This window comes from Cyanistes caeruleus, chromosome 16 (assembly GCF_971803275.1).
Source record: "Cyanistes caeruleus chromosome 16, bCyaCae1.hap1.1, whole genome shotgun sequence".
NCBI lineage: Eukaryota > Metazoa > Chordata > Aves > Passeriformes > Paridae > Cyanistes > Cyanistes caeruleus.
In genome coordinates, this window is record NC_141716.1 from 458,372 (window position 1) to 484,627 (window position 26,256).

The window sequence follows — 26,256 nt, forward strand, 5'->3', positions numbered from 1 at the left end:
GAACAGAGATGTGGTGTGGAAGTCCTTTTAAATTTTATTTGATTTGAAATGTTGTTGCTTGTAAAGTCTTAAAAAAAGATATCTGTGTTTTGTAGCAAACCCAGTGATTATTCTGGAAGACATGCATGAAGAAGAGCATTGCTGTCTTACTTGCTTAGGTTTCATTTTTACCATGTTATGGACTTTTCTAGGCTCTTCTCACTGCAGTAACATCTCCATATATAGAAATTCATGAAGGAACAGTTCTTCAAACTGTTAGAACCTGCTACAACATCTATCTGGCCAGTAAAAATCTTATTAACCAGACAACTGCCAAAGCTACCCTGACACAGATGTTAAATGTCATTTTTACACGGATGGAAAATCAAGCTGTAAGTAGCTATTACTTTGTCTCATCTCAAATGTTTAGGCTTGCAAAAGAGTGAAAACTTTTTTATTATTATTGTTTTTAATGGATCTGTCATTGTAGTTGCATATCTGTTAATTTGTCACGTTAGAAATGTCAAATCCTGCAGAGGCACACTGATTGATTTGAAAATAAAAGGCGACATGCACTGCTGATAACACAGTTTCACACCGTGTCTTCTGTCAAATGACATTGGATAAACAAATGATGCTTTTCAAATAAACTTGAAGTGTAACCTTTTCATCTTACTGGCCAAGTGATTGTAGTTTCACTGTTTCTTGCCAAGACGTGAATTGACAAAGAAACACCAGTCATCACAGACAGGGTTTCCCTCAGTGTATTTTGTGCTTAGATGAACCTTTCCATATGTGTTTTTCAAGCTGCAGGAGTCCAGAGAAGCAGAGCGAGCACAGAAGCCGCAGTCCCCTGGGGTGGCAGGGTCACGGTCCCCACGGCCGGGGCAGCGGCAGCACAGCTCCTGGGGAGGCAGAGCTGGCACTGCTGGCACCGTGCTGGCCAACGGGGAGCCCGGCCGCGGGGAGCCCGGCCGCGGGGAGCTGAAGCAGGCCCCTGCCCTGCTGGCAGCAGGTGAGCACAACATGGGGTCTGTTGCTTTCACTAACAGCTGCTTGTTGAGAAGTGCTCTTGGAGGCCGCTTTGAGGAGCAGTGCTGGGGTGACTGGGGTGACTGGCTCCCTTGGTTCTCTGTCGTGCTTGGTGTTGCGTGACCCCAGGACAGGGTTGGTCAGGGTTGAGTGGGAAGTAAAAATAGGGACAGGAACAACGAGGGTCACCAAAAAGCAAACGACTTTCATAATGAAGAAAACAGCAACATGACAGAATGACAGAACTGAACACTGTATAGGGAGGACCCTCAAAGACCTGGAAATGGGGTGAAGACAGTAATATATAAAGTAGGGTTGAGGGCACAGGATCCAATCAAAAGTGGGAACTCGGAACATAGCCATATATGTAAACAGGGGGTAACCAATTAGAACAGGGAACCAGAAATGTAACCTTATGAGGAATAGTAACATTTGCATAACTTTTTCCCATCGTTACTTTCTTCTCACTCTAATTGCACTGGTTTTTCCCATGGCCTTAGGTTGGTGCCTGAGGCCAGTTCATTGTCAGCCCCTGTCAATTCAACTCCCTTGCCTCTCCTTAGACTTTCAGTCTCCTCTGCTTGTGTCTACACTTTAACTGCTGCAGAAAGGTTCCTATTCTCCCTAGAATTCCAGTTAAACCATATGTGCTTTATCTGTAGAAAATTGTAATGGAATTTGACTTGAACAGGCAGATAAAGGGGAACGACAGGAAGAGAATTGTCCCACATGTTTGTGGGAAGTGACAGAACCGCTCTCAGGTAATTAAGTCCTGTGGTGAAAACAGTGCATATTATGAGGACTGTATCATCAGCACATACTGCATGCAAATTAGGAATGTTTGTAACAGTTGATAAATAAAAATGACAAAGTAAGCGCCTTAAAAATATCAGTGCTTTAATTCAAACAACATACGTAACATCAATGAGTATTTTTGAATGACTTCTCAGAAATTACTTTCAATGAAAACTGCTGAAGAAAACGGATAAGTTTTTATGCTTTTGCCTCTGTCATGTGTTTCCTTTTAATCCTCTTCCTAAACAAAAATACTAAATTAAAAATTCTCACTGTGTTTCATTAGAGAAAACAATTGATGGAGGGAAGGAAATGGTTCAAGGCATCTTGGAAGATGTGGTGGAGTCAGCTGTGAAAGGTAGTGAAGTCTTCTAAAGTAAAATAGTTTCATATATATTAATTATAGAAACATGGAAGTAATTTCTGTTACTAAGTATCTTGACAAGAACACCTACTGAGGCAGCAAAACCAGGTTTTTATTATATCACAATATTCTTTTGCTGAGAGACTTTCTAGTTTACCAGTGCTACTTCTGTGCCACAGGGTAATAGAGCTTCGCAAAGTCATGGGGTATAAAACTCTTCAGGCATGATTTTAATAATTTTTCCTTTCTCCCCTTTAGTGGCTGAAGAAAAGATGGTAACAGAACCTGTCAAAGCTCTGCCTGCATTAGAGACTGCAGATACTCTTCTTTCTGGCTCTAGCAATGAAAATGTACAAACAAATGGGATTTCAGATGATGGGCAGTCTGTTTCCTCCACTGATAATCTGGTAAATAACTGCACTGGATGCCAATATACATCTACAGAAGAGGAAATGTTTTTATTGTGACAACTAATAGAGTGGGATTTGGTGGAAGAAAGGGCCAGAAACTCTAATGTGTGTGTCCTGCTCAGGTTCAAAAAGCAAGCAGCAGCTGCAATTTAAGCATATATTGAAAATACCTTTCCTAAAATTGATTATATTAAGTGTATTTTAATACAGAGTGGGGACAGAGATAAAGGATTGACTGACACTTGTAACATGTGTGAAAAGATCCATATCCCTTGTGATCCTGTTTAGGTTTAATTTAAACTGTAGATGATTCTCAGAGGAGCTGTGGAATCTTCAAATTGCTCTGTTTCTTTGTCTCACTGAGGGTCTATGTTGTATTTCTTACTCTCAAGGAAACAGATGTATCTGGACATCAAGCTGCTGCCAGATTTTCCCATGTTCTACAAAAAGATGCCTTCCTTGTATTCAGGTCATTGTGCAAGCTCTCCATGAAACCACTGGGGGAAGGACCACCAGATCCCAAGTAATGAGACTGTATTTATTATTCTGTCCTCTCCTGGTAGCTTTGGGACTCGGTTAAGTAGCTGCTGGATAGTTAAGCCAGTGTTCAAAATCTACTTTTCAGGCCCTTGGTTTAGTTAGCTTGATGAATCTAGGATTGAAAATAGCTTCAAATTATTAAAAATTCAATACTTGAGATTTTTGGGTTTTGCATAATAGGCTTATTAATCTTACCATTTGGAGTGGTCTTGACTATAGTATTTGTGAAGCTTTTGATGGCAGAGTGGGGAAGTGCTTAAGGAAGCACTGAGCTGCATTTATTAAGGTAGACGAAGATGTTAACATTACTGAAAAGGTTTTCAGATTTGGATGGTAGAAGTTGTCACTTGTCTGATTTCTGCCCCTCTTGCCCACTGCTTTTAAATGAATCAAAATAGCAGTCATTTCTTCCTGATGTGGAAGAATGCTACAGTGCTGATGTCAAATGCAAGTATATACTAAGAAAATACAGGACTACATTTAATGTTGAATTTTTTCTAGATCCCATGAATTGCGTTCCAAGGTTGTGTCTCTCCAACTGCTTCTCTCAGTGCTGCAGAATGCTGGTCTGGTTTTCAGGACACATGAAATGTTCATCAATGCAATCAAGCAATATCTTTGCGTAGCATTATCTAAAAATGGAGTCTCTTCTGTTCCTGATGTATTTGAGCTCTCTCTTGCCATCTTCCTCACGCTGCTTTCAAATTTTAAGACCCATTTAAAAATGCAAATTGAGGTGAGAGACGTTTAATCTATAAATTGCACGTGCTCTACTTCTCAAAATATTGTCATGGTGAAAAGACAGCTGGAACTTCCATTTCAATGTCTTAGTTTGGTTTTCTCACTGAAGTAATGTATTACTACTGTATCTAAATTCTAATATGCATGAAATGTTACTCTTCAAGAGAAATTACTGAACAGAAATAAATCTGTACATTTGATGTGGTTCTAATAAGTTTCAGATCATCAAGTCCTTAACCTTATTTATTTTGCAGGTGTTCTTCAAAGAGATCTTCCTCAATATCCTAGAGACTTCTTCAAGTTCCTTTGAACATAAATGGATGGTGATTCAGACTTTAACTAGAATTTGTGCAGGTATTTCAACTGTGTAAAAGAATCACTTCTTCTGGCAGCAGATGAAAATGACTTTGAAAAGAAATGCCACATATCATGTTTAAGTATGAGAAATTGAATTTGATTCTAGAGTGCTTGTATTGAATGTCTGGATTCATCTTCACTGCCTGCTCCAACTGGCTGATTATTTAAAAAATTCTGTTGCATAGAATCCTAATACTTCCATTTTTATGGAATACTAAAAATAATAAATAATAAAATACTTTTATTTTCCAGATGCCCAGTGTGTAGTGGATATTTATGTTAACTATGATTGTGATTTAAATGCTGCTAATATATTTGAACGTCTTGTAAATGATTTGTCCAAAATCGCACAGGGACGAAGTGGGCATGAGTTGGGAATGACACCTTTACAGGTAAGGAAAACAGCTTTGCAGATAAGGTGCTATTGTTTCATAAACAGTGCTATCTTTGCATCATTACTGATGCTTCCAGAGGTTCATATTGTCTGTAACCTACTTTTATTAGTTTGATAATTTGCAATTGGATGCTGAAGCAGTGCCATTAATTACTTGGTGATTTTGCTGCCTGTTTGCACTGTGAGACCAGGCTGGTTCTCATCTCTTAGCTGGACTGCCAAGGGAGAGAGAACCAAAAGACTCTTACTCGTTTAAATTACTTCCTTTCTGGAACTCATGAACCAGTGGTACCGTCTTTGGGGTTTGCTTTGCACAGATTTTGTGCCAAATCTACACCATAAGCATTTTATTTTTAAAGATTATATTTTCCAACTCCTTAGAAGGGAGACTGTTGTAGAGCTTGTTTTCAGCATGGTTTGTTGGTTTGGTTTTTCTTTTTCTATTTTCTTCTTCATGTTTTAGGAGCTAAGCCTGAGGAAAAAAGGACTTGAATGTTTGGTTTCCATTTTAAAATGTATGGTAGAATGGAGCAAAGACCTTTATGTGAACCCGAATCATCAGACTAGCTTGGGTAAGATTGTTTCTGTATGGAGAGACTGATTTATTTAATCAGTTAATTCTTGTGTTTATTCAGTGTTTAGAAGCTGTTCAGAAGTGTGGATGCCAGGCGTACACCCAACAATTTGTTTACACAAGTGAGGTACTTTACAAACAATTGCTAGTGCTGTTGCAGTTACTAATTCTCCAGGTGTCTGGTTTGAATAACTGGGTTCTGTTGCTAAGCTTTAGCCAGGCCCTTTTCTACTATAAAAGCTCATGTAGAACAAGGCATGTGACTGGTCTTGGAGTTACTAAGTTGAAGTGCTGGAATTTCTCCATACATCCTGCTGCTTTTCTGCCTTTTGTTGGATTATTTTAGAATTGCACCAATGGAGCATCTTCATGGAGTGTAGTGCAGACTGCCAAAAAGTATACATGGTAAAATAAGAATATTGACTCGTAGATTTCTGCTTGATCAAACAAGGCTAAGTTAAATCTCACCTTGTTTGTAAATAGGTTCATATAAAACATCTGAACAGGAAATGGCTGAAGGTAAATGCCTGGACACTGGAGGGAGACGGAGTAGTGTCAGTTCCTTGGATTCCACTGTATCGTCAGGAGTTGGAAGTGTTGGTACCCAGACTGCTGTCCCAGATGACCCAGAGCAATTTGAAGTCATCAAGCAACAAAAGGAAATAATTGAACATGGAATAGAACTGTAAGCCCAGTATGACAGGAAAACTAAAATTCACTAGTATTAAAATGTATTGTTTCTTATGGCCTCACAGTCACACCTGTAGCGACACTTATAAATTGATATTAATGCTGAAGACTCTTGCCTGCTGTTGTCAAAAACCAGTGCTGGAGGCTGTTACAGTTAAAAGGAATTTCATAAAATCCTGGGTGGAGTGGAAGGGGTTTTCACAGCTTTCCTTTTTGCTGGCTCAGCTCCACATTAGTGTGTATATAGAGAGAAATTGGTTTTGTTGTCTTACATGATGTTGTCCTTTTTTAAAATAGAGTTTGAAGAATTAAATCATTGTGCAGCTATGTTTTATTTCTTTTTCATTAATTTGAAGGTCTTCGTGTCTGTAAATACTAGAAAAAGGTCTTTAACAGCAACATTTTTTAACATTTCATGCAAAATCTCTAATTTTTAATGTTCAAAAAGGTGAGTTTTGGAGTTTTCCAGCAATTACTTCTAAGGTTATTAGCAACTCAATGTACCTTATGAGATGGAGCCTATGGTGTGATAATATATTTGTTGCACGTTCTTTAACTTCTTTCCTAACTAGAAATAAAAGACATGGACCTATTGCACAGAATCTTTGATTTATGAGGACTTTGTAAAACTCAAATTTTATAGGCTGTGATATTTTTAATTGTATTTTCCCATGTTTTTGTCTGAATAGGTTTAATAAAAAACCGAAGAGAGGAATACAGTATCTACAGGAGCAGGGGATGCTTGGCAGTACAGCAGAGGACCTGGCACAATTCTTGCACCAAGAGGAACGCCTGTGCTCTGTAAGATTGTGTGCAGCACAATGAATACACTTATCCCAGTAGCTTTGGCCCTATCCCTGGTATCTGTGTGCCTCTGCTCTGGAGTTCATATCTTAGAGAAATGAACATGCAAGGCTCCTCACCTAATGCCAAAGCTACATGCTGTTTACTTGCTGTCCTAGGCTTCTTAGTAAAGTACAGTGTTACAGTAAAGTGCCGAATCCATCAATGGGATTTGCATTTTGTCTGTCCCTGGAGGCTGGAGGGAGACAGAGTAGTGTCAGTTGCTTGTAGTCCCATGCCAGCAAAGGAGCATCATGTGCTGCAGTGGCAAAGCATTCTCTGCTGTGTGTGCAGCTGGGCACAGTTCAGCTTTCTTTGACTCTGCAGTAATGCACATCTTGCCTTTGGCAGTGAGGGAAGCAGGAATTTGCAGAGTGAGGGGACATATCTGGGACTCCTGTCCCTCTCCACCCCTCGATTGGCTGCTCTGCCCACTCAGCAGCATGTGATCTTTGCAGAGCTGACAGCCTTGCAACTCTTAGCCTAGAAACCCTCTTGCAGAACTGGCACTTGGATTGCACAGTAATAACTGTCTCTTGTGTTTTTTAGACTCAAGTAGGGGAATTTCTTGGGGAAAGCAGCAAGTTTAACAAGGAAGTGATGTATGCCTATGTAGACCAGCTTGATTTCTGTGGAAAAGACTTTGTCTCTGCTCTGCGTATATTTCTGGAAGGTTTTCGTCTGCCAGGTGAAGCCCAGAAGATTGATAGATTAATGGAGAAGTTTGCTGCTAGATATATTGAATGCAACCAACGGTAATTCAAATCCTTTGTATCAGATCAGTGCCCAAGGAACATTCCCTGGCTGTGCTGTTGTGCGGCCTTTAGAGGGAGGGGATAGATTGATCCTATCAGGCCAGGAACTTGTGCAGGCTTGTGTGAGGAGATCTCACTGCTGATATTGGATAGGAAGGACACTGAGGCTGGCATTTCCTTAAATCCTAAGTACTTGCTAGAAGTAATTATTGAAAAAGGGAAGCCCCTAAGTATGTTAAAATGCATCAGCTAATACAGAGACAATTTTAGACAAATGTAGATCAGTTGAGTATAAAAAATAGTATTAAGCTGTAGAAATGGCTAGAATTAAAAATTCATGACATAAACAGCAAATAGGATGTTACAATGCTTTTGCTTTCCTGTTAGATGTGGAACGAAATGTGTATATATTGATACCAAATAAGCAAAGTTGCTGTTGTTCCTAATGCAATAAACACTGAAGTTTAGTCAGGCTTTATTAGTTCCCTTTCCTTAGTCCGGTTGGTGTATCAGTGGGTTGGTGTTATATCAATCTTTATGAAACTCCGTGAGTGAAAAATGAGTTGTCCTTTATGCATTATTGTTCTTTGGGTAATCAGTAGGGAATGTACTTGAAAATCTCAGTCCCCTCTAGTTTTCAATATTGCAAAGATGATGCACTTTTTCCCCTCTTTTTGCTTGTGTTTTAAGCTGCTCAGGGTTTGATGCATTTCTAATGGCTAGTTTCAGTCTTTGTTGGCTCTTTGGTTGAATCCATAACACTTCTGAGTATTTTTCTTGCATATGGAACTAGAGCTAATGGTTTGAGGGACTGGAAGTCTATAAACCTGTTTTGTTTTTTCCTCCCTCAGGCAAACACTGTTTGCTAGTGCAGACACTGCCTATGTTTTGGCATACTCCATTATAATGCTGACTACAGACTTGCACAGTCCACAGGTAGAAATTTAAGAAATCCAAACTTACAGAAGTTCAAATTTCCTTGGAACTTGCATTCAAAATCTGATATCCAACTTATTCCATTTTACAGGTAAAAAATAAAATGACAAAGGAGCAGTACATTAAAATGAATCGAGGAATCAATGACAGTAAGGACCTGCCAGAAGAGTATTTATCCACAATCTACGAAGAAATAGAAGGAAAGAAAATTGCAATGAAAGAGACAAAAGAATATGCAATTACAACCAAGTGTAGTAAACCAAGTAAGAAGGAACTAGAAGACCACAGTGCTCTTAAACTATGGCAGGAGCTTAGGGATGTCACAGTGGTGTGCAGAGTCCTTGTGAAAATGCCTTGGCAATACATAAAGTACATTTAGAATGGTTGATAGAGGCATATGTAACAAAGCTGGGTCGGTTACAACTTAGCACTGCCTTCCATGGTGGGAGCAGCCGTGTAGGTGCCTCTGGCACCGCTGCAGAGCAGCGCTAGAAACCAGCTCTCTTGGGGCTTTTAAACACGAGTGTGAGGAATAACTCAAGGGGGAACTTGCTTTGCAATTAACTTGTTTTTATGCACTAGACAATGAGTGAGGGCTTGATTTGGGCTGTTTTTTGTCTCCCTCCATAGTTCAGTGGCTGGGAGGTGTCACAGTCCTTGTGATAGTGTTTGCAAACCAGAGATTAGAGATTTTGTCATAATCTATAGTCACCTCTCCTCATCCAGACCAAGTGAGGGCTTCTGTGTATAGCATGCAGTAGAAACCAGTATCCCCAGCTGTACCCTACTTTTACTCAGAATAGCTGGTACTAATTGAATTCAAATTAGTGAATTCTGAATCTTCAGCATAGTGGTTTTTCCAGTGTTTTCATGCTGTTTGCAGGTTTTCTCAATCAAAATAGGAACAAAATTAATTTGATTGAAAATTGAATTTGCACCCTGGAGTTTAAGGATAAAGAAACACTAAGTTATTAATTTGTTTATCATGTTGATGACGGCTGGTTTTGTTTTGGGGATGTGAGCCTAAGAGGATACAGGATTTTCCATCCACTTTTACATGCAGAATGACTTAATAGAGTTTGTGTCTCTGACTTGGAACAATTGGGTAATAGCTTGTGTTATATAGTTAAGGGCTGAGTTAGTTATTTTGTACAGAATAAAGTCTTAAGTTTTGGTGTGATTTTTAGATCCTTGCTTGCATCCTGGAGCAGCCTCCTGACTTCTAAGGTTTTGCAGGATTTCTATCTTTGGATTTCATTTTCAATACCTTTATTTATCGTTTTGTGATGCTTGGTTTGATGAGATGGAATATGCTCTTATAAGAAAAGCAAGCGGTGTCTGTGCGTGGTGTTCCCCTTAGGTGTAGCTAACGAGAAGCAGCGGAGGTTGTTGTACAACTTGGAGATGGAACAAATGGCAAAGACAGCCAAAGCCCTCATGGAGGCAGTGAGCCATGCAAAGGCACCTTTCACCAGCGCCACTCACCTGGATCATGTCAGACCCATGTTCAAAGTGAGTGTCAGGTTCTCACTGTTTCTTCATTAGCAAGAGTTTTAAGCATGGGGAAAAAAAGTGGAAAATTACTCTGAAGAGTTTGCTAATGCAACAGATGGACTCTGGATATATTTGGCTTCAGTAACCCAGTGTTTTGGGCTAAAGTTGTAAGAGACTTCTGAGTTTCGTTTCTTCCTCTGTTTAGCTTGTCTGGACTCCACTGCTGGCAGCTTACAGTGTTGGCTTGCAGAACTGTGATGACACAGAAGTTGCGTCCCTGTGTTTGGAAGGAATACGTTGTGCCATTAGGATAGCCTGTATCTTTGGAATGCAGGTGGGTGCCAAACTTAGCCTGGGACTCCCTGAGGGCCATGTGAGCTTTGGGAGGCAGGTGAAGAATTACAGCTTATACCTAGAAGTTGAAGTGTCTCATCTGCTTTCTTGAAATGGTAAAAGGTCTTGATGGAATCAAGCATTTCTTCAACTCTGCTTTTCTTTTTCTTGCTGGATCTTCTGTTAAGAGCGTTTGCTAACTGGCATCTCCTTTAGCTGGAAAGTGCTCTACCTGTGCCAGCTATCCACAGAAGGAAAATTTGTAGGTCAGTTGCTTTCTCTGGTTCTTTGGAGACTTGATTTTGATGCTAGTTTCTCTGTTTTGTAGCTTGAACGAGATGCTTACGTACAGGCCCTTGCTCGTTTTTCCTTGTTGACCGCCAGTTCCAGCATTACAGAAATGAAACAGAAGAACATTGATACCATTAAGACACTCATTACAGTTGCTCACACTGATGGCAACTATCTTGGCAATTCTTGGCATGAGGTAAATCTTTATTAGTTTAAATAGTGAACATGATGTCATATTTTTCTCTTCTACTGTCAGGTCCCAGAACACTCTTAAAAATGTGAAGGAAGTGCATTATATTGTTGTTTTGTTTTGTTTTTAATATAGATATAAAAATAATGTAGTGCATTTGTTTTTAAGACCCTGTGGAAACTGTAGGACAATATTGTAATTTTTGTGGCTGCATTTGGCATGGAATTTAAATGGTATAAAAAAATCTCATTTGGCTTCAGAAAATTTTGCATATAAAATACTGTATTCTTATTCATGGAAACAAAAATATTCTAGCTCACAGGTCCAGACTTGTCTGTGCAATGTTTTGCAACATTTACACCATAAACACATGAAAAATAAGGGCTAAAATACTTTGGTGAATGACTGGTAAAATTAAGCTATCAGGATTATATGCATTTTCTTAAAGCCTGTTTTCCAGGAGCAATTTTATCAGCTCTAAATCCATGCTGTTGCTAAAAGGAGTGTTTGTGCTGCATTATGTTCTCTGCCTCTAGTCTTGGGCTACATGGTACGAACCAAAATGTGCTGGAGCTGACAGATGCCTCAGACCTGGCTCACAGCACACTCTCCTGAGTGCTTGTGCCAGCCAAGGGATGTGGCCATGCAGGAAGAAGGAAGAGAGTCAGTTTTGTGCTATGGCAAGCACAGCGTTGGCATTTCAACTGTCTAGGTTGGAACATTGTTACTCAAGTGGTGACAGCTGCCGTGTTGCAGTCTTTTCATCTCTCTAGGACAATGAAGTCTCTAGAAGATCAGCTCCAACTTGTTCATAGTCTTGAAAGTTGATGCTGTAAAAAGTAATAAAAAAGGTATCCTTTAGTAGCTAGAGATCCAGGTTAGATTTTAGTGCACTGTTTATTTTATTCTTGTATTAGAATGATTCATGGTGGCTGAAGATACTGAATGAACCACTCAACTTCATTCAGGTTTATTAGTAATGTTTTAGCTCCATCAAAGCTGTTATCATGGCTAAAGTAGTTTGAATGGTTGGAGAACCTGGGAAGGTCATAAATATTAAATACAAATATATGTTAAGTATAAAAAGATGGTGGCGTGCAGAAACACAATGTGTAATTTCTTTTGGTTTTAGATCTTGAAATGTATTAGCCAATTGGAGCTGGCACAGCTCATAGGAACTGGTGTGAAAACTCGATATTTGTCTGGTTCTGGACGTGAGAGGGAAGGCAGCATTAAGGGCTATGCCTCTGCAGGAGAAGAGTTTATGAGCCTGGGATTAGGTAAGATTATTAATCCTAAATTTCACAAAGATGCACATACAAGTGGAGTAAGGATGTTAAAGAATCCTCAGTGTTATACTCAAATATATTTACTTGCTTTCAGGGGAAGCTATGTTGGATTAATGAAACTGTGTATTCCAATATGTGTTTATAATTAATCTGTTCTAACTTTGGAATTGGGTTAAGCTATGTAATAACTATTCCAGATTTATTTGTTGGAATATGCTGTTTTCAAAACTGTTTTGCCGTACAAAGTCATGGTTTTGTTACAAGTATTAATTAATAGAAAAAAGAGACATTTATATTTAGGAATTAATAGATAACTGACAATTTGTTTTCCAAAGGAGTTTCTTATCTCTGCATGTTGGCCTTGCTGTTATAGTTCTTATTGTGTCTGCAGTGTGTACAAGAAACAAACCTTAGATTTTTGGCTGTAAATCAATCAGAGGGATGAGGCAAGTTGCCTTAATCTTTGTAAAACCGCTAAGGAAACAATTTAATTTAAAAAAACTCTGGAGTGAATGTTTTATCTGATGATTACAATGAGTACAGAACTGTGTTCAGCAGTAACTATTTGTAGCTGACTTAGAGTTCATATTTTAATATAGTATTTTAGCTGTTCCACTTTTATTAACAATATCATATTGTCTTAATCAAATAAATATGATGTTCAGCTGTGTAATAATCCGGCACAGATCTGGCAAAGGCACCATCCACTCCATGTAAGTTACATGGTAACTAGAAGTAGTAGTCACTTCTCTTTGTCTACGTGTTTGATATTGGAGTTAATATAAAGTCATTATTTCCTGATTGCAAATACTGTTTTTTAATGGATTTATTGCAGGGAACCTCGTTGGGAGTGGGGCTGACAAACGGCACATGGCGAGCATCCAGGAGTCTGTGGGGGAGACCAGCTCACAGAGCGTGGTGGTAGCAGTAGACAGGTACTGAGAATGTGACCTCTGCGCTCTGACCTCAATCATTATCTTTGTCATCTGCCCTTCTGAAATGTTGTCTAAAGACATGCCTCTATACTAAACCATGTGTTGGAATGGGAGTTCTTAGTGACAGCTGATGCAAGTGTGCAAATCTGCACAATCATGTGTTCAGACTTGCAGTGTTTATTCTAACCATGAATGTGTGTTACCACATCAAATTTGGGCATTTGGGAATGCTCTCTGCTTTATCAGTGTTCTGTATGGACCACTATCAGCAGTCTGAACTCCTCTCAAGACTGAACAGCTGAAGAGGAAGAAGGGACAACAGTGAGACAACAGTGCATCCATAATCTGTGTCTCCTGTCTGTTTTGACAGCCAGAACTGACCATATTCTCAGAGGATATAAGGATCAAAGGTGGCTGATAACCAGTAGGGTCTTGTAGCAAGCCTTTCTTACTGGCTGTTTATTGTTCCCATGAAATTTAACAGGCTGTCACCCAAGAGAGTGTTCCAGTATAACTTGGCCTGGGTAAACTTGTGAGCCTGTGCCTGTTCCTGCAGCAGGACAGGAGCACGGTAGACTGTGACTTTGTGCAGGAAAGAGGGTGCTTAGACTAAGAAAGATGCATGTACTGCTGCCAAGGAGCAAGAATACAAGAGGTGCAGAGTTCATGGCATGGAGGACTGTGAAGTACCTCCAGATGTACTACCTTTTGCTGCAGCATGGAGCTGTAATGACTCTTGTGATGCGCAGCTGAAACTCCAACTGCTTCATTTGTTGCAGGATATTCACGGGCTCCACGAGGCTGGATGGGAATGCCATAGGTATGTATGGTGGGTTCCAGGGGCCCTGGCACAGGAGCAGCCTGGCTCACAGAAGGCTTCTCCCGTGCAGTTGACTTTGTGAGGTGGCTGTGTGCTGTGTCCATGGATGAGCTGGCATCCCCGCACCACCCACGCATGTTCAGCCTGCAGAAGATTGTGGAGATCTCCTATTACAACATGAACCGGATCAGGCTGCAGTGGTCAAGGATTTGGCATGTGATTGGAGATCACTTCAATAAGGTACTTTTTAAAATTAAATTACACTGTATGCATAAATAGTGGGACTTCATTAATCAGCTTTCCCTTTCTGTGTTGTTAGTAGCTTAAATTCTGATATTGAAAAGAATTCCATTCAAGGCACCTTTAAGAAGCACCTATTTAAAAATCGGAAGTGTACAAATAGAAATGTTTATAGGAATGATCTTTAATTACATAATCTTCATTATATGATTTGGTATTTTTGTAATTTTTCATTTTCTTTTCCTTCGGCTAAAACAACAACTTAGTTTTCCTCTATAATGTACATAGGTGATCCTGGAGCAACAGTTGTTTTCCTTAGGAAATTGAATCATTTTAGGATGGGATTTTTTTAACCAAAGATTTTATTGTATTGAACTGTATTTTAATTTTAGCTTCTAGCTGGCTATTACAGTTCTACTTTGATGCATTCAAAATCCACAGATCTGTTTAGATGGATGAAATGACAGAAAGCCCCCTTCAGCAAGAACCCCTTCTTTCCCAAGTATCTGAACACTAGAATGTGCTAGCAATGTTTAGTGGGCTGAGAAGGAACTTGAGTGATAAATTTATTACTCATATAAATGAGACATTAACTGATAAGTGCTTGAAAATATGCTTTTTTTCTAGGTTGGGTGTAACCCTAATGAAGATGTTGCCATCTTTGCTGTAGACTCATTAAGGCAGCTGTCAATGAAATTTCTTGAGAAGGGAGAGTTAGCCAACTTCCGCTTCCAGAAAGACTTCCTAAGGCCTTTTGAGCATATTATGAAGAAAAACAGGTGTGAGGCACTTCAATTTCTGCTTTAGCTTGCTTTAGTCCCATTTAAGGATGTCACTTGGTGTGGGTTAGATGGCCATGTGCAGGGAAGTGGGGCAGTTACTTTGTGCCAGTGTAAAGTAGTCCTGCTTTCCTTTCTCTTGTTTTTTTTAAGATCACCAACTATTCGAGACATGGTGATCCGCTGTATTGCTCAGATGGTGAACTCTCAAGCTGGTAGCATTCGTTCAGGCTGGAAAAATATCTTTGCAGTCTTTCATCAAGCAGCGTCAGACCACGATGGGAATATCGTAGAGCTGGCCTTTCAGACTACAGCACACATAGTTAGTAAGTAATGCTTGACAGATGCATGCACCCAAATTAGCCTGGCTGCCATGAGTCTGCTTCAAAGGCTCATTTGAATAAGGCTTTTGTATTTCCAGGTAGATAGATACACAACTTTGCAGCCAGACTGTTTAAACTCTGCAGCTGCATCATACCCTTTAAGTCTCCTGAATGCTATGGGCAGGACAAACTAGATATAGATATTCTGCTGTAGAACTTTGGAATGCAGTTGGTGAGGGGGGACAGGGAAGAATGCAAGAGAGGGCAAAGAGCCATATTTGATGTAGGGGACCTGGTTCTTTCATGTCTGTCTGTTCCATAGCAGTATACCGTGGGTGACATGCCTAGATTGATGCAGTTTATCTATGGATTTTAATATCAGTGAATTTTAAAAACTGTGTGTTTGTTCTTCACAGCAAATATTTTTCAGCAGCATTTTCCAGCAGCAATTGACTCATTTCAGGATGCAGTAAAATGCCTCTCTGAGTTTGCCTGTAATGTTGCCTTCCCGGACACCAGCATGGAAGCCATCAGGCTTATTCGCTATTGTGCAAAATATGTCTCAGAAAGACCACAGGTATATTTGAATTTTTACCCTGATGCATTTTCATACTCTCTTCTACTGTTAAATGGAGATTAATCTACTAAGAAAGAGCTTTCATACTCAAACTTTAATTGCAAGTGTTTGTATTCAAAGCTTATTTGGATTTAGGAGAAATTTTGGTATTATATAAGCAGTAAACTAGGGCTAGTTAAGTAACATTAAGTCTTGTAAGTCCAAATGGGAAATAACTGAATTAAATAATCCTTGTTTGGTTTTTTGTTTTTGTGGTGTTGAGATAACTTGGAAAGCAGGGCTTCCTGTTCCGGTTCACCCTAGTTATGTGTAGTTCAGTTGGTTACAAACATGTATTCTTCTCCATCAGTGTGTTGTATGAATACTGAATGTAATAGTCACTGGCTGAGGAGAGTCTGGAGTTACATTGCAGTTGTATGTCCCCACTGTGTGCTGCACTCAGGGTACCAGAGTCTTGTAGAACTGGTTTCTGCCAATTTTAGATTTCCTTGTTACATGTATTGTTGTAGCAGTTGTCTCACGCTGTTAAAGTTGCTTTCTAAGAAGTCCAGACCTCAGCAACTTGTAAGGCCTTTAGCTGGACTGAAGTAAAATAGATTAAAGTATTTATTTCCATATATTATTTTCTAGTATTTTTGCAAATAGTTACATCTCAGAGCTGTATTTACATTTTGCAGAACTGGAGTGTTACAGTAGGAGTTAAGCTAACTTTCCAAGTCTGTCTGTACCACTGGTAGTATGTAAATTTGTCACATATAAAGATTTTTAAGATAATTTTTTCTTCCAATTTTTTTCCTGCTGATCTTCAAGGTATTAAGAGAATACACAAGTGATGACATGAATGTGGCTCCTGGGGACAGAGTGTGGGTCAGAGGATGGTTTCCTATTTTGTTTGAACTTTCTTGTATCATCAATCGTTGCAAGTTAGATGTTCGTACAAGGTAATAAAGCTTTTCTTTTTTTCCTTTTTCCTTTTATTAGAATTAATTTAGTGAAGATATCACAGGAACACACTTTAACATTTGTCCCTATACTTGTTTGGGTTTGTTTATAGAGGCTTGACAGTGATGTTTGAAATCATGAAGAGTTACGGGCATACCTTTGAAAAGCACTGGTGGCAAGACCTGTTTAGAATTGTGTTTCGGATTTTTGATAATATGAAACTCCCTGAACAACAAACTGAGGTAAAACAAAAAAAAACCCAGAAACAAGCATTCCCTAGAGTTGTCTTTTTAAGAACTCACACATCTGAGGCAGCAGTTTCTATTGGCATCAGATATTGCCACCCCATACTGCCCCAGACTTAACTAAACATGTTCCGTATTCTGGCATGAATGAAATTTGCCACAGTATCCAGTGACCTGTGTGTCTACCTGATTATTTTCAATGAGAATATTCTCCCTCTGTTGTGAACATGTACAGTTTTCTGAGCAGTGTTCATGAGGCCATCTAAGTGCTTCTGAGAAGACATCTGCAGTCGTGAGGCTTTAGTTCTGAGTTCTTCTCTCCTCAGAGCTGTGTCTCTTGTTGACCAGCCATGTATAAGCCAAGTGTTGTCATCATGGAAGAAACCCCATAAAACCAAAGACTTTTCATTTTCTGTCCCAGAAATCAGAGTGGATGACAACAACGTGCAACCATGCCCTTTATGCCATCTGTGACGTGTTCACACAGTTCTATGGAGCCTTGCACGAGATCCTTCTTCCTGACATACTTGCACAGTTACACTGGTGTGTAAAACAAGGTACCTTATTTACCTGTCTCTTTTGATTAAATGTAGTTTTAAATGTTCATTACTTACAAAGGAGAAGGTTAACTGAATTTTGGAAGAATGAAAGTACCCATTAGGACAATATATGTTGTGGTAGATTGATGAAATATATTGAATATCTGAGCATCAATCTTTTCATTGAGTTAGGCAACATTTTTGGTATTGTGTTCATAATGGGCTCATGGTGTTACTGTGAGACAGCAAAAGCTTGTGGAGAGTGGTGTCAGTCTTCTGAACCTTCTGCCAACAACCTTGCTTGGTTTGACTGCAGTGATACATTACCTTCTTTGTTTACACATATAGATATGTGTATGCGTTCTGATTTTTTTTTCTTTTTTCTTATTTTCTGGCACCTGCTTCTCCCCCTTCTCCCAGCCAATGAGTACTTCTAAATACAGCTTCGGAAAGAGCATGTTTTCTTTCTGGCTCCAAGTCTTACACCTGAAATCCTGCATGTTACTAGCATGGAATGTCAGGAGACGATCTTGCAGTAAATCATAAGTTTCTGATTGCTGCTTTTCCTTCCTTTTGTCTTCCCTGGTTGGATTTCCATCTCATGAAGGCTACTTTGAAACTTTTTGTTTCAGTAGGTTCTTCAGCTTCATGTTGTAACATTGTATAACGGAGGCTTTGAGCCAAGAGACTGAATTTCACAGTATTGATAAAAATTTTTAATGGAGCAGTAATAGGGAATGCTTGATTTTTCATTGATATTGTAGAAGTTGGTAAATACGGAACATTTCTTTCACAGATAATGAACAGTTGGCACGATCAGGCACAAACTGCCTAGAAAACCTGGTAATACTCAATGGACAGAAATTCAGCCCTGAAGTTTGGGGCCAGACATGCAATTGCATGTTAGAAATCTTCAAAACAACTATTCCTCATGTGTGAGTTCGTAAGCTTAATTCTTATATTGATACCTTGATACCCAATTCCAAAGCAACAATATTTATCTTTTGTTTTGTTCTGTTTGATTTTTTTCGGTGTTTGCTGTTTTTCTGTTGTTATTTTGTTTTGTTTCTTTAACAAGCTTGCTGACATGGAAGCCTGTAGGAATGGAGGACGATTCATCTGAAAAACACTTGGTAAGAGTTAACTCAGGGAAATAAACTGACTTGAAGGGTTTTGTGTTAGGTTAGCTTTTAAAATATTTTGTTGTATTCAATACATTGACAAGGAATTGACAGTAGAATGTATCTGGTGTTATTGTAAAAAAGGATGGATGCAGGAAGCCTTTGAATCTAGGATTAGAGAAGTCATCTGAAAAGTGATAGCTGGTTGGGAGTTAGTGTTTCAGATTGCTGGAATTGCTGTGCACTCTCTTCTAGGATTTGGACCTAGATCGCCAGTCTTTAAGCAGCATGGATAAAAATGCTTCTGAAAGAGGACAAAGCCAATATTCAAATCCAACAGATGAGAGCTGGAAAGGTGGTCCTTACACAAGTAAGGAAAACATTCAAGCTTTTTCAATGCATTTTTATAGCCAGTCTTAGTTCACTACTGTAGTTATCTATAGAAAGTTTTGGGACAGTTAAACTTGGTATAAGTCTTTGCAATTTGTGTTTATGCCTTGCAGTGAGATTTTCTCTTTAGAAGATAGTTCACAGCATTACTATATATCAAATTATTAAGGGGACTGTCATATTTTGCTAGCCTGTTGTAAGTGAATCATCATTAATTCCTTCTGAAACTTGTGTTGCTCCACTTCATTAGACCAAAAACTATTTGCTGGCCTCCTGATCAAGTGTGTGGTACAGCTGGAGTTGATACAAACCATTGATAATATAGTGTTCTATCCAGCAACAAGCAAGAAGGAAGATGCTGAGCACATGGCTGCAGCTCAGGTACCATCAGACTTACTTGTAATCTTATTGTGACAGTAAAGACAATCTCTGGAGCTCTCTGACATGCCCCCAAAATAGTCTTTTCCTGACTCTCAGCATTACCCTGAATGTGTGTGTAAACTACTCTTAAGTTGTGACTTTTTTGTCTGCCTCGAGAGTTGCCTGGCGGTCTGTCTGTTGCACTATTATATTGCCTTAATTTTTATTATCAATATGGTTTTGGGTTTTTTTTGTTATCATGAATAAATACCCATCAAAGATGGTTTTTGTTTTTATGGGCTTTCCCAACAAAAAAAAAGCATTCTTTTCTGCTCATTAGACTGGGTGTCTTCATTTAGCCACAGCTGAGGCTATGCTCAGTCTGGATGTTTGCAGAGGAAGTGTTGCAGAAGTTGAACTTCAGCACAGTCAATGGTCAAAATTTCACTCATTGCCAGCCTCAGAGATTCCCTGTCCCTGAAAGTTCTGATTCTGGGCAGTAGTGTACAGTAGTTCTGGCTTGGCTGTTAATAAAGCCGTAAGCTGGAAGTTCTGGCTAGTGCCTTCAGGTACTGTTTTGGGGATGGTATAGTTAAATTTCTAGTAGAATTAGCTAAAAATATTGACCCATATAATTAAATTTGACGTGAGCCAAGAGTGGGGAATTTCTACACTAGGCAACATTTAAACCCACACTGTTTTTGTTGTTCATTTTGATGTCTTCAGAATTCAACAGACCTACCCAGTCAGCTTCTAGAGAAGAGGAAACGTTCTGTATTGTACTGCTGTGACTGCAGTTCTTCCCTTGCTCTTGAGTCTTTTTTTCTTATCAGTAACTAGAATAGATCATAACTTCTCTCTTCTTAAGTACCCTACTGAGAAGAGTACAACTCTGATATTTGACAGGACCACTCTGCTGTGTTGTACTGCCCTAATACTGCATTGCACCTATAGATGGAATTAGAGTTACTGGAGTTAATGGCATGTGCTCTCTTTCTCTCTCTCCCTCTCTCTCCCTCCCTCTGTCCCTCTCCCCCTCTTCTTTAGCGAGACACATTGGATGCAGACATTCACATTGACACGGAAGACCAAGGAATGTATAAATATATGTCTTCACATCACCTTTTTAAGTTACTGGATTGTCTGCAAGAGTCTCACTCATTTTCAAAAGCCTTTAATTCAAATTATGAGCAGCGAACTGTGTTATGGAGAGCAGGTGAGGCTCTTATTTTTATTTGATAAAAATGCTGAACTACATTTCTAGCTGTAAGTATCGTGACACAGCATGCCATTGCAATCACCACTAGAGTTTATTGGACAGTTGCATGCTTTTATTGCTTGTCTCCTTCCTGATATATAATTCATGAATAATTCTGTTTGCTAAATTATCTGCTTTTTTTTTTTTTTATTAAAGTAGAGCTATATAGCTATATATATATGTATCTTTATAAATAAATCACAGCTCAATCAAAATCAAGAAATCATTACTGATCACTAGGGCAGATATTGTTGATAAAATTTATTTTTGGCTAGTAACACCAGCTTTGGATGTTCCCTCTTGTCCTGTGTGGGACTGATTTCTAGGGTTCAAGGGTAAATCAAAACCCAATCTCTTAAAACAAGAGACCAGCAGCTTGGCGTGCTGCCTGAGGATTCTGTTCCGGATGTATGTGGACGAGAGCCGGCGGGAGGCCTGGGACGCGGTCCAGCAGCGCCTGCTCAGGTAGGACAGCCTGGCTGGGGGGGACAGACACACAGAGGTGTGGCCACTCTTCATTCAGAGTTCCCTTGGCAGTCAGGAAGCAATCTACCTAGAATAGATGGAGCATCTTCTTGCCTGACTTAGGCTTTTCTTTGTGGAAGTGCTGGTGTCCAAATAGTTTTCCCATCTGAGTACATACGGATATAACAGGATACACTAATTGAAAATTAGTGCAGTATAAGCTGATCAAGTGGTACAGTTTGTACCTTGTGTTGACCTTGTGCAGCAGGGACCAAAAATTTTTTAATACTATAATAATTCTTCCTTAATCTGTGATGCTGAGCTGTGCAGATCTTTATTAACCCAGTCCAAATTTGGAGGGAGAGCTCTCTTGCGGTGCTGTTGCCTAAGCTGTCCCAATGTCAGGGTCAGGAAATAGTGTTTGCAGGTTGAAAGTGACAGCATTTCAATTACAGAATGTTTATCAGGCAGATTAATTTTCCTTTTCCTTCTCTGTCACCAACATGAAAAATATTTCAGTTCAGTTATCCAGAACAATTCCTGTACCAGAAAAAGTAAATTTGTGTAGTTAAAGTTGTTGCATGTGATTGAAAACTTTCCTATGGAAGTGCATCTTGCTTGAAAACAAAGTACACTGAGAGGACAAACAGAAAATGTAATTAAAACTTTATAAGGGTTTTCTTTATGATTTGTGTGAACTGTGCCATCTCTGTAGTGTGTGCAGTGAAGCCCTGGCGTACTTTATTACTGTCAACTCGGAAAGCCACAGAGAAGCCTGGACCAATCTCCTGCTGTTGCTCTTAACAAAAACACTAAAAATCAGTGATGATAAGGTAAGAAGGGGCTGGAAGTCATGTCTGCATTTGGGTATGTTTTTCATTCTTGCTTCAGCCTGAGTTCAGTCTTTATTTCCACCTGAATTGGAGGTGGGAGGTTCCTCATAGCGAGCACTCTCCCTGCAATACAGCAGTGGCAGCTCCACTATCTGCAGGCATTGTGCATTGTGGAAATGGAGCTACATTGATGCAAGTTCCAGATGAGTGGGAATGTGGATAGAGTTACTGAACAGCTTTCATGTAAAAGCAGAATGAGCATGCAGTAAGGGGGAGGCTTATGCTGTAATACAGCTGCACAGGAATGGTAAGGGTGAATTTCACCCCTGTAAAATTAGAATTCCAGTGTCCTTGACAGTGATGGCAAGAATAATTTTCAGGATCTTGGCCCTTTTGAGGAAAAGGGAGTACAAATATTCATGTTGCTACGAATAGACTCTGGTGCTGCCTCTAGGCTGGAAGTCACAAAACCCTGACTCTGTTTAGGGAGTAACACCAAAGCAGACCCTGCATGCGCAGACAGCACGGAGCTCAGTGCCCTTGGGCCATTGGCAGGGCTTGGGTGACACCCGGTGTTTTAGCAAGTTGCTGTAGCTATGAATGTGTCAACACTTTTTGTTTTGCTCTAGCAATGGAGAATGACATTCTGTTTCTGTACCTTGGCTAGTTCAGGGCACATGCTTCCACCTATTACCCGTACCTGTGTGAGATCATGCAGTTCGACCTGATTCCCGAGCTGCGGGCGGTGCTGCGCAAGTTCTTCCTGCGCATCGGGGCTGTCTTCAACATCTGCATCACTGACAAGCAGGCACGCACAGCTGGCATGAACCTGCCTTCCTGGTAGCTCTCGGTGAGGCTGTTACACCAGCCTGTACATAAAGCTGCGTCCAGAGATGGACTGAAGTGGATGGGAAAAAATGGGACCCTGGTGTATCACTACAGGAGCAAGTTATTCTTACCACAATGGCATTTAGGAACGAGGAAAATAATCCTGTTCTGTCCATCCTACTGAAGTGCCAGCAGTTTTATTTCAATTATTGCTTACAGAGTCAATACAGTAGGTGTGCAGTCTCTTTGTTTCAGCGCTAATCATTTGTATGATCCAGTATGTCTCTTCTAGTCTTTTATCCACTGCTCAGTCTTTCATCCCAGCTGGAGCTGATAAATCAGCTGGATCTCTCCATATGAGTTATGCCCCTTGCAATGACTATACTTGTGTAGCCTTGTGATGTTGGCACGTGTTCATAATAAACTCGACTGGCCAATGACCACCCAAGATCCCTCTGGGTTTTCCTTTGTGTCCAGGACCAGGCCAGGCAGGGCTCTGGGCTGTTGAAGTGGAAAGCCTGTAGGATATTCGGAGAAGGTTTTCCTCCTGTTTAGCAAATTAATTATTTTTTTTTTTATATTGATACTGCATCTTCTGAGCCTTATTTTTAGTTTTATGGAAGATTTTACATCAGGAGCAACAATAGTATCTACTCCTTTAGCTTATTAGGGTTGAGTTAAAAGCATTTAAGAAAAAAAGGCTTTTCTTTTCATTACATACATTGGCAGATCATGGACAGAGCATACACAGGAGCATCAAAAACAAGGCTCAGAAGAAATAAACCCACCTTTTTGACCCTTGAATATAATGTATTTAGCAGTAATGGTGACTGCTTAGCAAGAAGTTCAGTCCTTAACGGTTCGTCTCCTTTTACTGCAGATCTGCAAGTTTTGATGTGTCATTTTGTGCAAATTATTTTTGTTTAATATTCTCAACTCTTAGTTCCTAGTGGCATCTTAAAGAATCTGAGTTACCACAAAACTGCTCTAGCAGAATTAAATAAGTTCATTCATGTGCTCTGTTACCAACACAATTCTGTGCTTTGAAAGGCTATGTGTGAAGCAAAATGTCACATGACACCACAGCTTTGCTTGCCCAAAAGAGTTTTTATTTCCTTGAAACGGCTCAGGTTTCTGTGACAAAGTTTCCATAACAGAATGCTGTCTTGACCTTTGAAATAATTTTAAATTTCAAGTTTCAAGACTTCTCTAAACCGGGAAAGTATGGCAGGATGGGAGAAGAGACTCCATTCCTAAAATAATGCAAAGTGTTATATTCACTGTTGTGCTATCCACAGTAGCAAACTTAAAATATTAACAGTATTTGAAGAAAAAAACCAAATCAACAAACAGCAACAACAGCCTACCTACTTGAATGGAACTAAGTGTGTAATATTTTGTTTTATGAGTTGAGTTTCCTGGTAAGATGGCCTCAGGTGAGGTTGTCTTGGGATATGCTGCTCTGAGCTGCTGGGAATCTGCTTTGTTTTTGGTTTTTTTGTTTATTTGTTTGGTTTGTTTTTTGTAATCTTTTTCCAAAGGGCTTTTATGGTGCTCCTCAATACATCAGTTTGTCCTGTGTAAGCATTGTTTGGGAAAGGTTTTACAGTCAGAAATAGTGACAAAGCTTTCACAATTTATTTTTACTTTTTATTTTTAACCAAAGAGAAGTGGTAGCTGTGGCTCTTTGACTTTTAAATGCCCATTAGGTTACATCTATACACTGCTATTTAGTAGAAGGGAGTGAATGGCTATGACAATAGGAGAAGACTGAAAAAAAAGCAATGCTAGTATGCAACTTGCTGCATTTGAAATACTCTTTTGTGTTGCATCTCATGTAGCTGCTCATTCCCAGGGAATGTCACTGCATTGGGTACTGCAGAAAATGAAGTATTTATTTTAATTCTATTTAAATCTGTAATAAATGCTAATGTTTTTTTTCTGGCCATAGGTAGTCCTAGGGAAAATATTTGAACCATTATTTTTCAGATTTGGAATGTATCACTGCCTCATGGAATGTGTTCCCTCATGTCCCATCAGACACACCTGGCCCAGCTGCATGTTCCTCTGTGTGTCACAGGTTTGAAAACCCTACAGTCATGTCTTGAAACAAGTCTCAATTTTGAGGTCTTAAATGACTTTACAGTTGCTTCATGGGCTTTCTTTACTGTAAGGGGCAGCATTTGTACTCTCTCTGCACATAGGATAAGGGTGTTTAATCCATGCTTCCCTTCAGCCTTTGGTCTGAGTCTGTTCTTTTCCTTGTGTTGTATGTGTACCAGTTACAAACTGCTGAAGTTGGGTATGTGATACCCAGCCATCCCAGGGTCTCCAGTGCGTGGAGAAGGGACCTGGGATGTCAGAGCCCAGCCCTGTCCTGTTCCTGCAGGCCGCTGTCCCCATGGCAGCAGCAGCCAGGATGTGCTCAGGTTACTCCACAGCACTTGTTGGTTTTCCTCAGAGCGCCAGCAAGGACTGAAGCCGCGGCTGTCCCAGTGCAGCTCAGCCCTGCTGCCATGGGGCCACTGCAGGTGGAGCTGGGCTCGCTGTGGGGAGCAGGGCTGTGCAGGCAGGGACACAAATCCCCTCTGGGATGGGCTGTGCAGGCAGGGACACAAATCCCCTCTGGGATGGGCTGTGCAGGCAGGGACACAAATCCCCTCTGTGCACTGCGGGCTGTGCAGCCCATCCACCTGTAATGCTGTAACTGCTGGACAGCCCGTAGGGTTTGTTGTTAGGGGTCATTCCAGGCCTCCCGAGGGAAGGGAGGGTGACAGTGCTAACGAGGAAAACCCTAAACCCTCCCTTCTGTGATTAAGAATTCTGTTCATGTTGCTTCGGTTGTGTTACCGTCCAGGAAAAGGTTGTTTTTACAGCAGTTTGTTATCCATGTCTGGTACCTCACATTCTAAACTGTAAACAGAACAATCTAAAGCAATGTCCACTACTAAAACCAACAACTCACAGATTTTAGCTCAGTTTTACTATTCAACAGAAAGATTAAAAATAGTCAGTTTAAAATAGTCAGTCAGTTAAAAATAGTTGAAAAAGCATCTCCCTTTAATCTGTAACTTCAGTTTGTTCAGCACCTTTGTTTAAGATGTATGTTTTCGCGTATTTAAAATGCCTCAGTTTTAATATCTCTGTATTAAGTGCATTTATTATCAATAATTTAAAGACCATTCCTTGCCAATGGATGTATAGAGTTCTGAGAGAATACCAAAATTATATAATATGAAAAACTATGTAAAGTTTTCTACAGGAAAATACAATGTATAATAGTTATAATATTCCATGCTTTAATCAAGTGACGAATCAATAAAGTTTTACGAAGTATTGGGTTTTGCTCAGGTGCTTCTTTAAACGGCTCAGAGGCTTCGGCAGCTCTCGGGCTTCGCTGCGGGGTCGAGGTGTTCCGGTTCGTGATTTATCCCCCCGCGCACGCTCCGTGCTCGTTCCTGCTCCGCCGGGGGGCCGGGCCCGTTCTCTTGGCAGTGCACGGCCCCCGCCGCTGACCCCCCGGGCCCCGCCGCTCCCCCCCCCCGGGCCCGATCGCCCTCGTTCCGGGGCGGGGCGAGGCCGCGCGGAACGGAA

The 26,256-nt window shown here is 40.1% G+C and overlaps 1 protein-coding gene across 4 annotated transcripts in view; it reads left to right on the forward strand.

Moving 5' to 3' along the window:
* The window catches only part of ARFGEF2 (ARF guanine nucleotide exchange factor 2), a 35,167-nt gene extending 9,169 nt beyond the window's left edge, over window positions 1–25,998 (forward strand). Inside the window, exons 5-40 of one of the 4 annotated variants that reach the window (XR_015276898.1) lie at window positions 192–371; window positions 787–994; window positions 2,093–2,164; window positions 2,429–2,577; window positions 2,973–3,103; window positions 3,622–3,856; window positions 4,116–4,215; window positions 4,471–4,610; window positions 5,076–5,184; window positions 5,670–5,871; window positions 6,566–6,677; window positions 7,269–7,474; window positions 8,326–8,410; window positions 8,502–8,673; window positions 9,771–9,922; window positions 10,110–10,238; window positions 10,566–10,724; window positions 11,851–11,998; window positions 12,843–12,942; window positions 13,722–13,762; window positions 13,833–14,002; window positions 14,630–14,781; window positions 14,935–15,107; window positions 15,521–15,681; window positions 16,492–16,622; window positions 16,736–16,865; window positions 17,290–17,425; window positions 18,204–18,342; window positions 18,486–18,540; window positions 18,784–18,898; window positions 19,169–19,299; window positions 20,326–20,494; window positions 20,863–21,001; window positions 21,717–21,834; window positions 22,502–25,231; window positions 25,269–25,998. Coding sequence is in view for 2 of the 4 variants with exons in the window: in XM_023940127.2 (XP_023795895.1) it covers window positions 192–371; window positions 787–994; window positions 2,093–2,164; window positions 2,429–2,577; window positions 2,973–3,103; window positions 3,622–3,856; window positions 4,116–4,215; window positions 4,471–4,610; window positions 5,076–5,184; window positions 5,670–5,871; window positions 6,566–6,677; window positions 7,269–7,474; window positions 8,326–8,410; window positions 8,502–8,673; window positions 9,771–9,922; window positions 10,110–10,238; window positions 10,566–10,724; window positions 11,851–11,998; window positions 12,843–12,942; window positions 13,722–13,762; window positions 13,833–14,002; window positions 14,630–14,781; window positions 14,935–15,107; window positions 15,521–15,681; window positions 16,492–16,622; window positions 16,736–16,865; window positions 17,290–17,425; window positions 18,204–18,342; window positions 18,486–18,540; window positions 18,784–18,898; window positions 19,169–19,299; window positions 20,326–20,494; window positions 20,863–21,001; window positions 21,717–21,834; window positions 22,502–22,678 (4,926 nt within the window). In the remaining 2 variants the exon portion in view is untranslated. Of the gene's footprint in view, window positions 1–191; window positions 372–786; window positions 995–2,092; window positions 2,165–2,428; window positions 2,578–2,972; window positions 3,104–3,621; window positions 3,857–4,115; window positions 4,216–4,470; window positions 4,611–5,075; window positions 5,185–5,669; window positions 5,872–6,565; window positions 6,678–7,268; window positions 7,475–8,325; window positions 8,411–8,501; window positions 8,674–9,770; window positions 9,923–10,109; window positions 10,239–10,565; window positions 10,725–11,850; window positions 11,999–12,842; window positions 12,943–13,721; window positions 13,763–13,832; window positions 14,003–14,629; window positions 14,782–14,934; window positions 15,108–15,520; window positions 15,682–16,491; window positions 16,623–16,735; window positions 16,866–17,289; window positions 17,426–18,203; window positions 18,343–18,485; window positions 18,541–18,783; window positions 18,899–19,168; window positions 19,300–20,325; window positions 20,495–20,862; window positions 21,002–21,716; window positions 21,835–22,501 lie in introns of all 4 variants that reach the window. The other 3 variants (XR_015276899.1, XM_023940127.2, XM_023940128.2) reach the window with 3 other exon arrangements.
* Window positions 25,999–26,256: the final 258 nt, after the last annotated feature.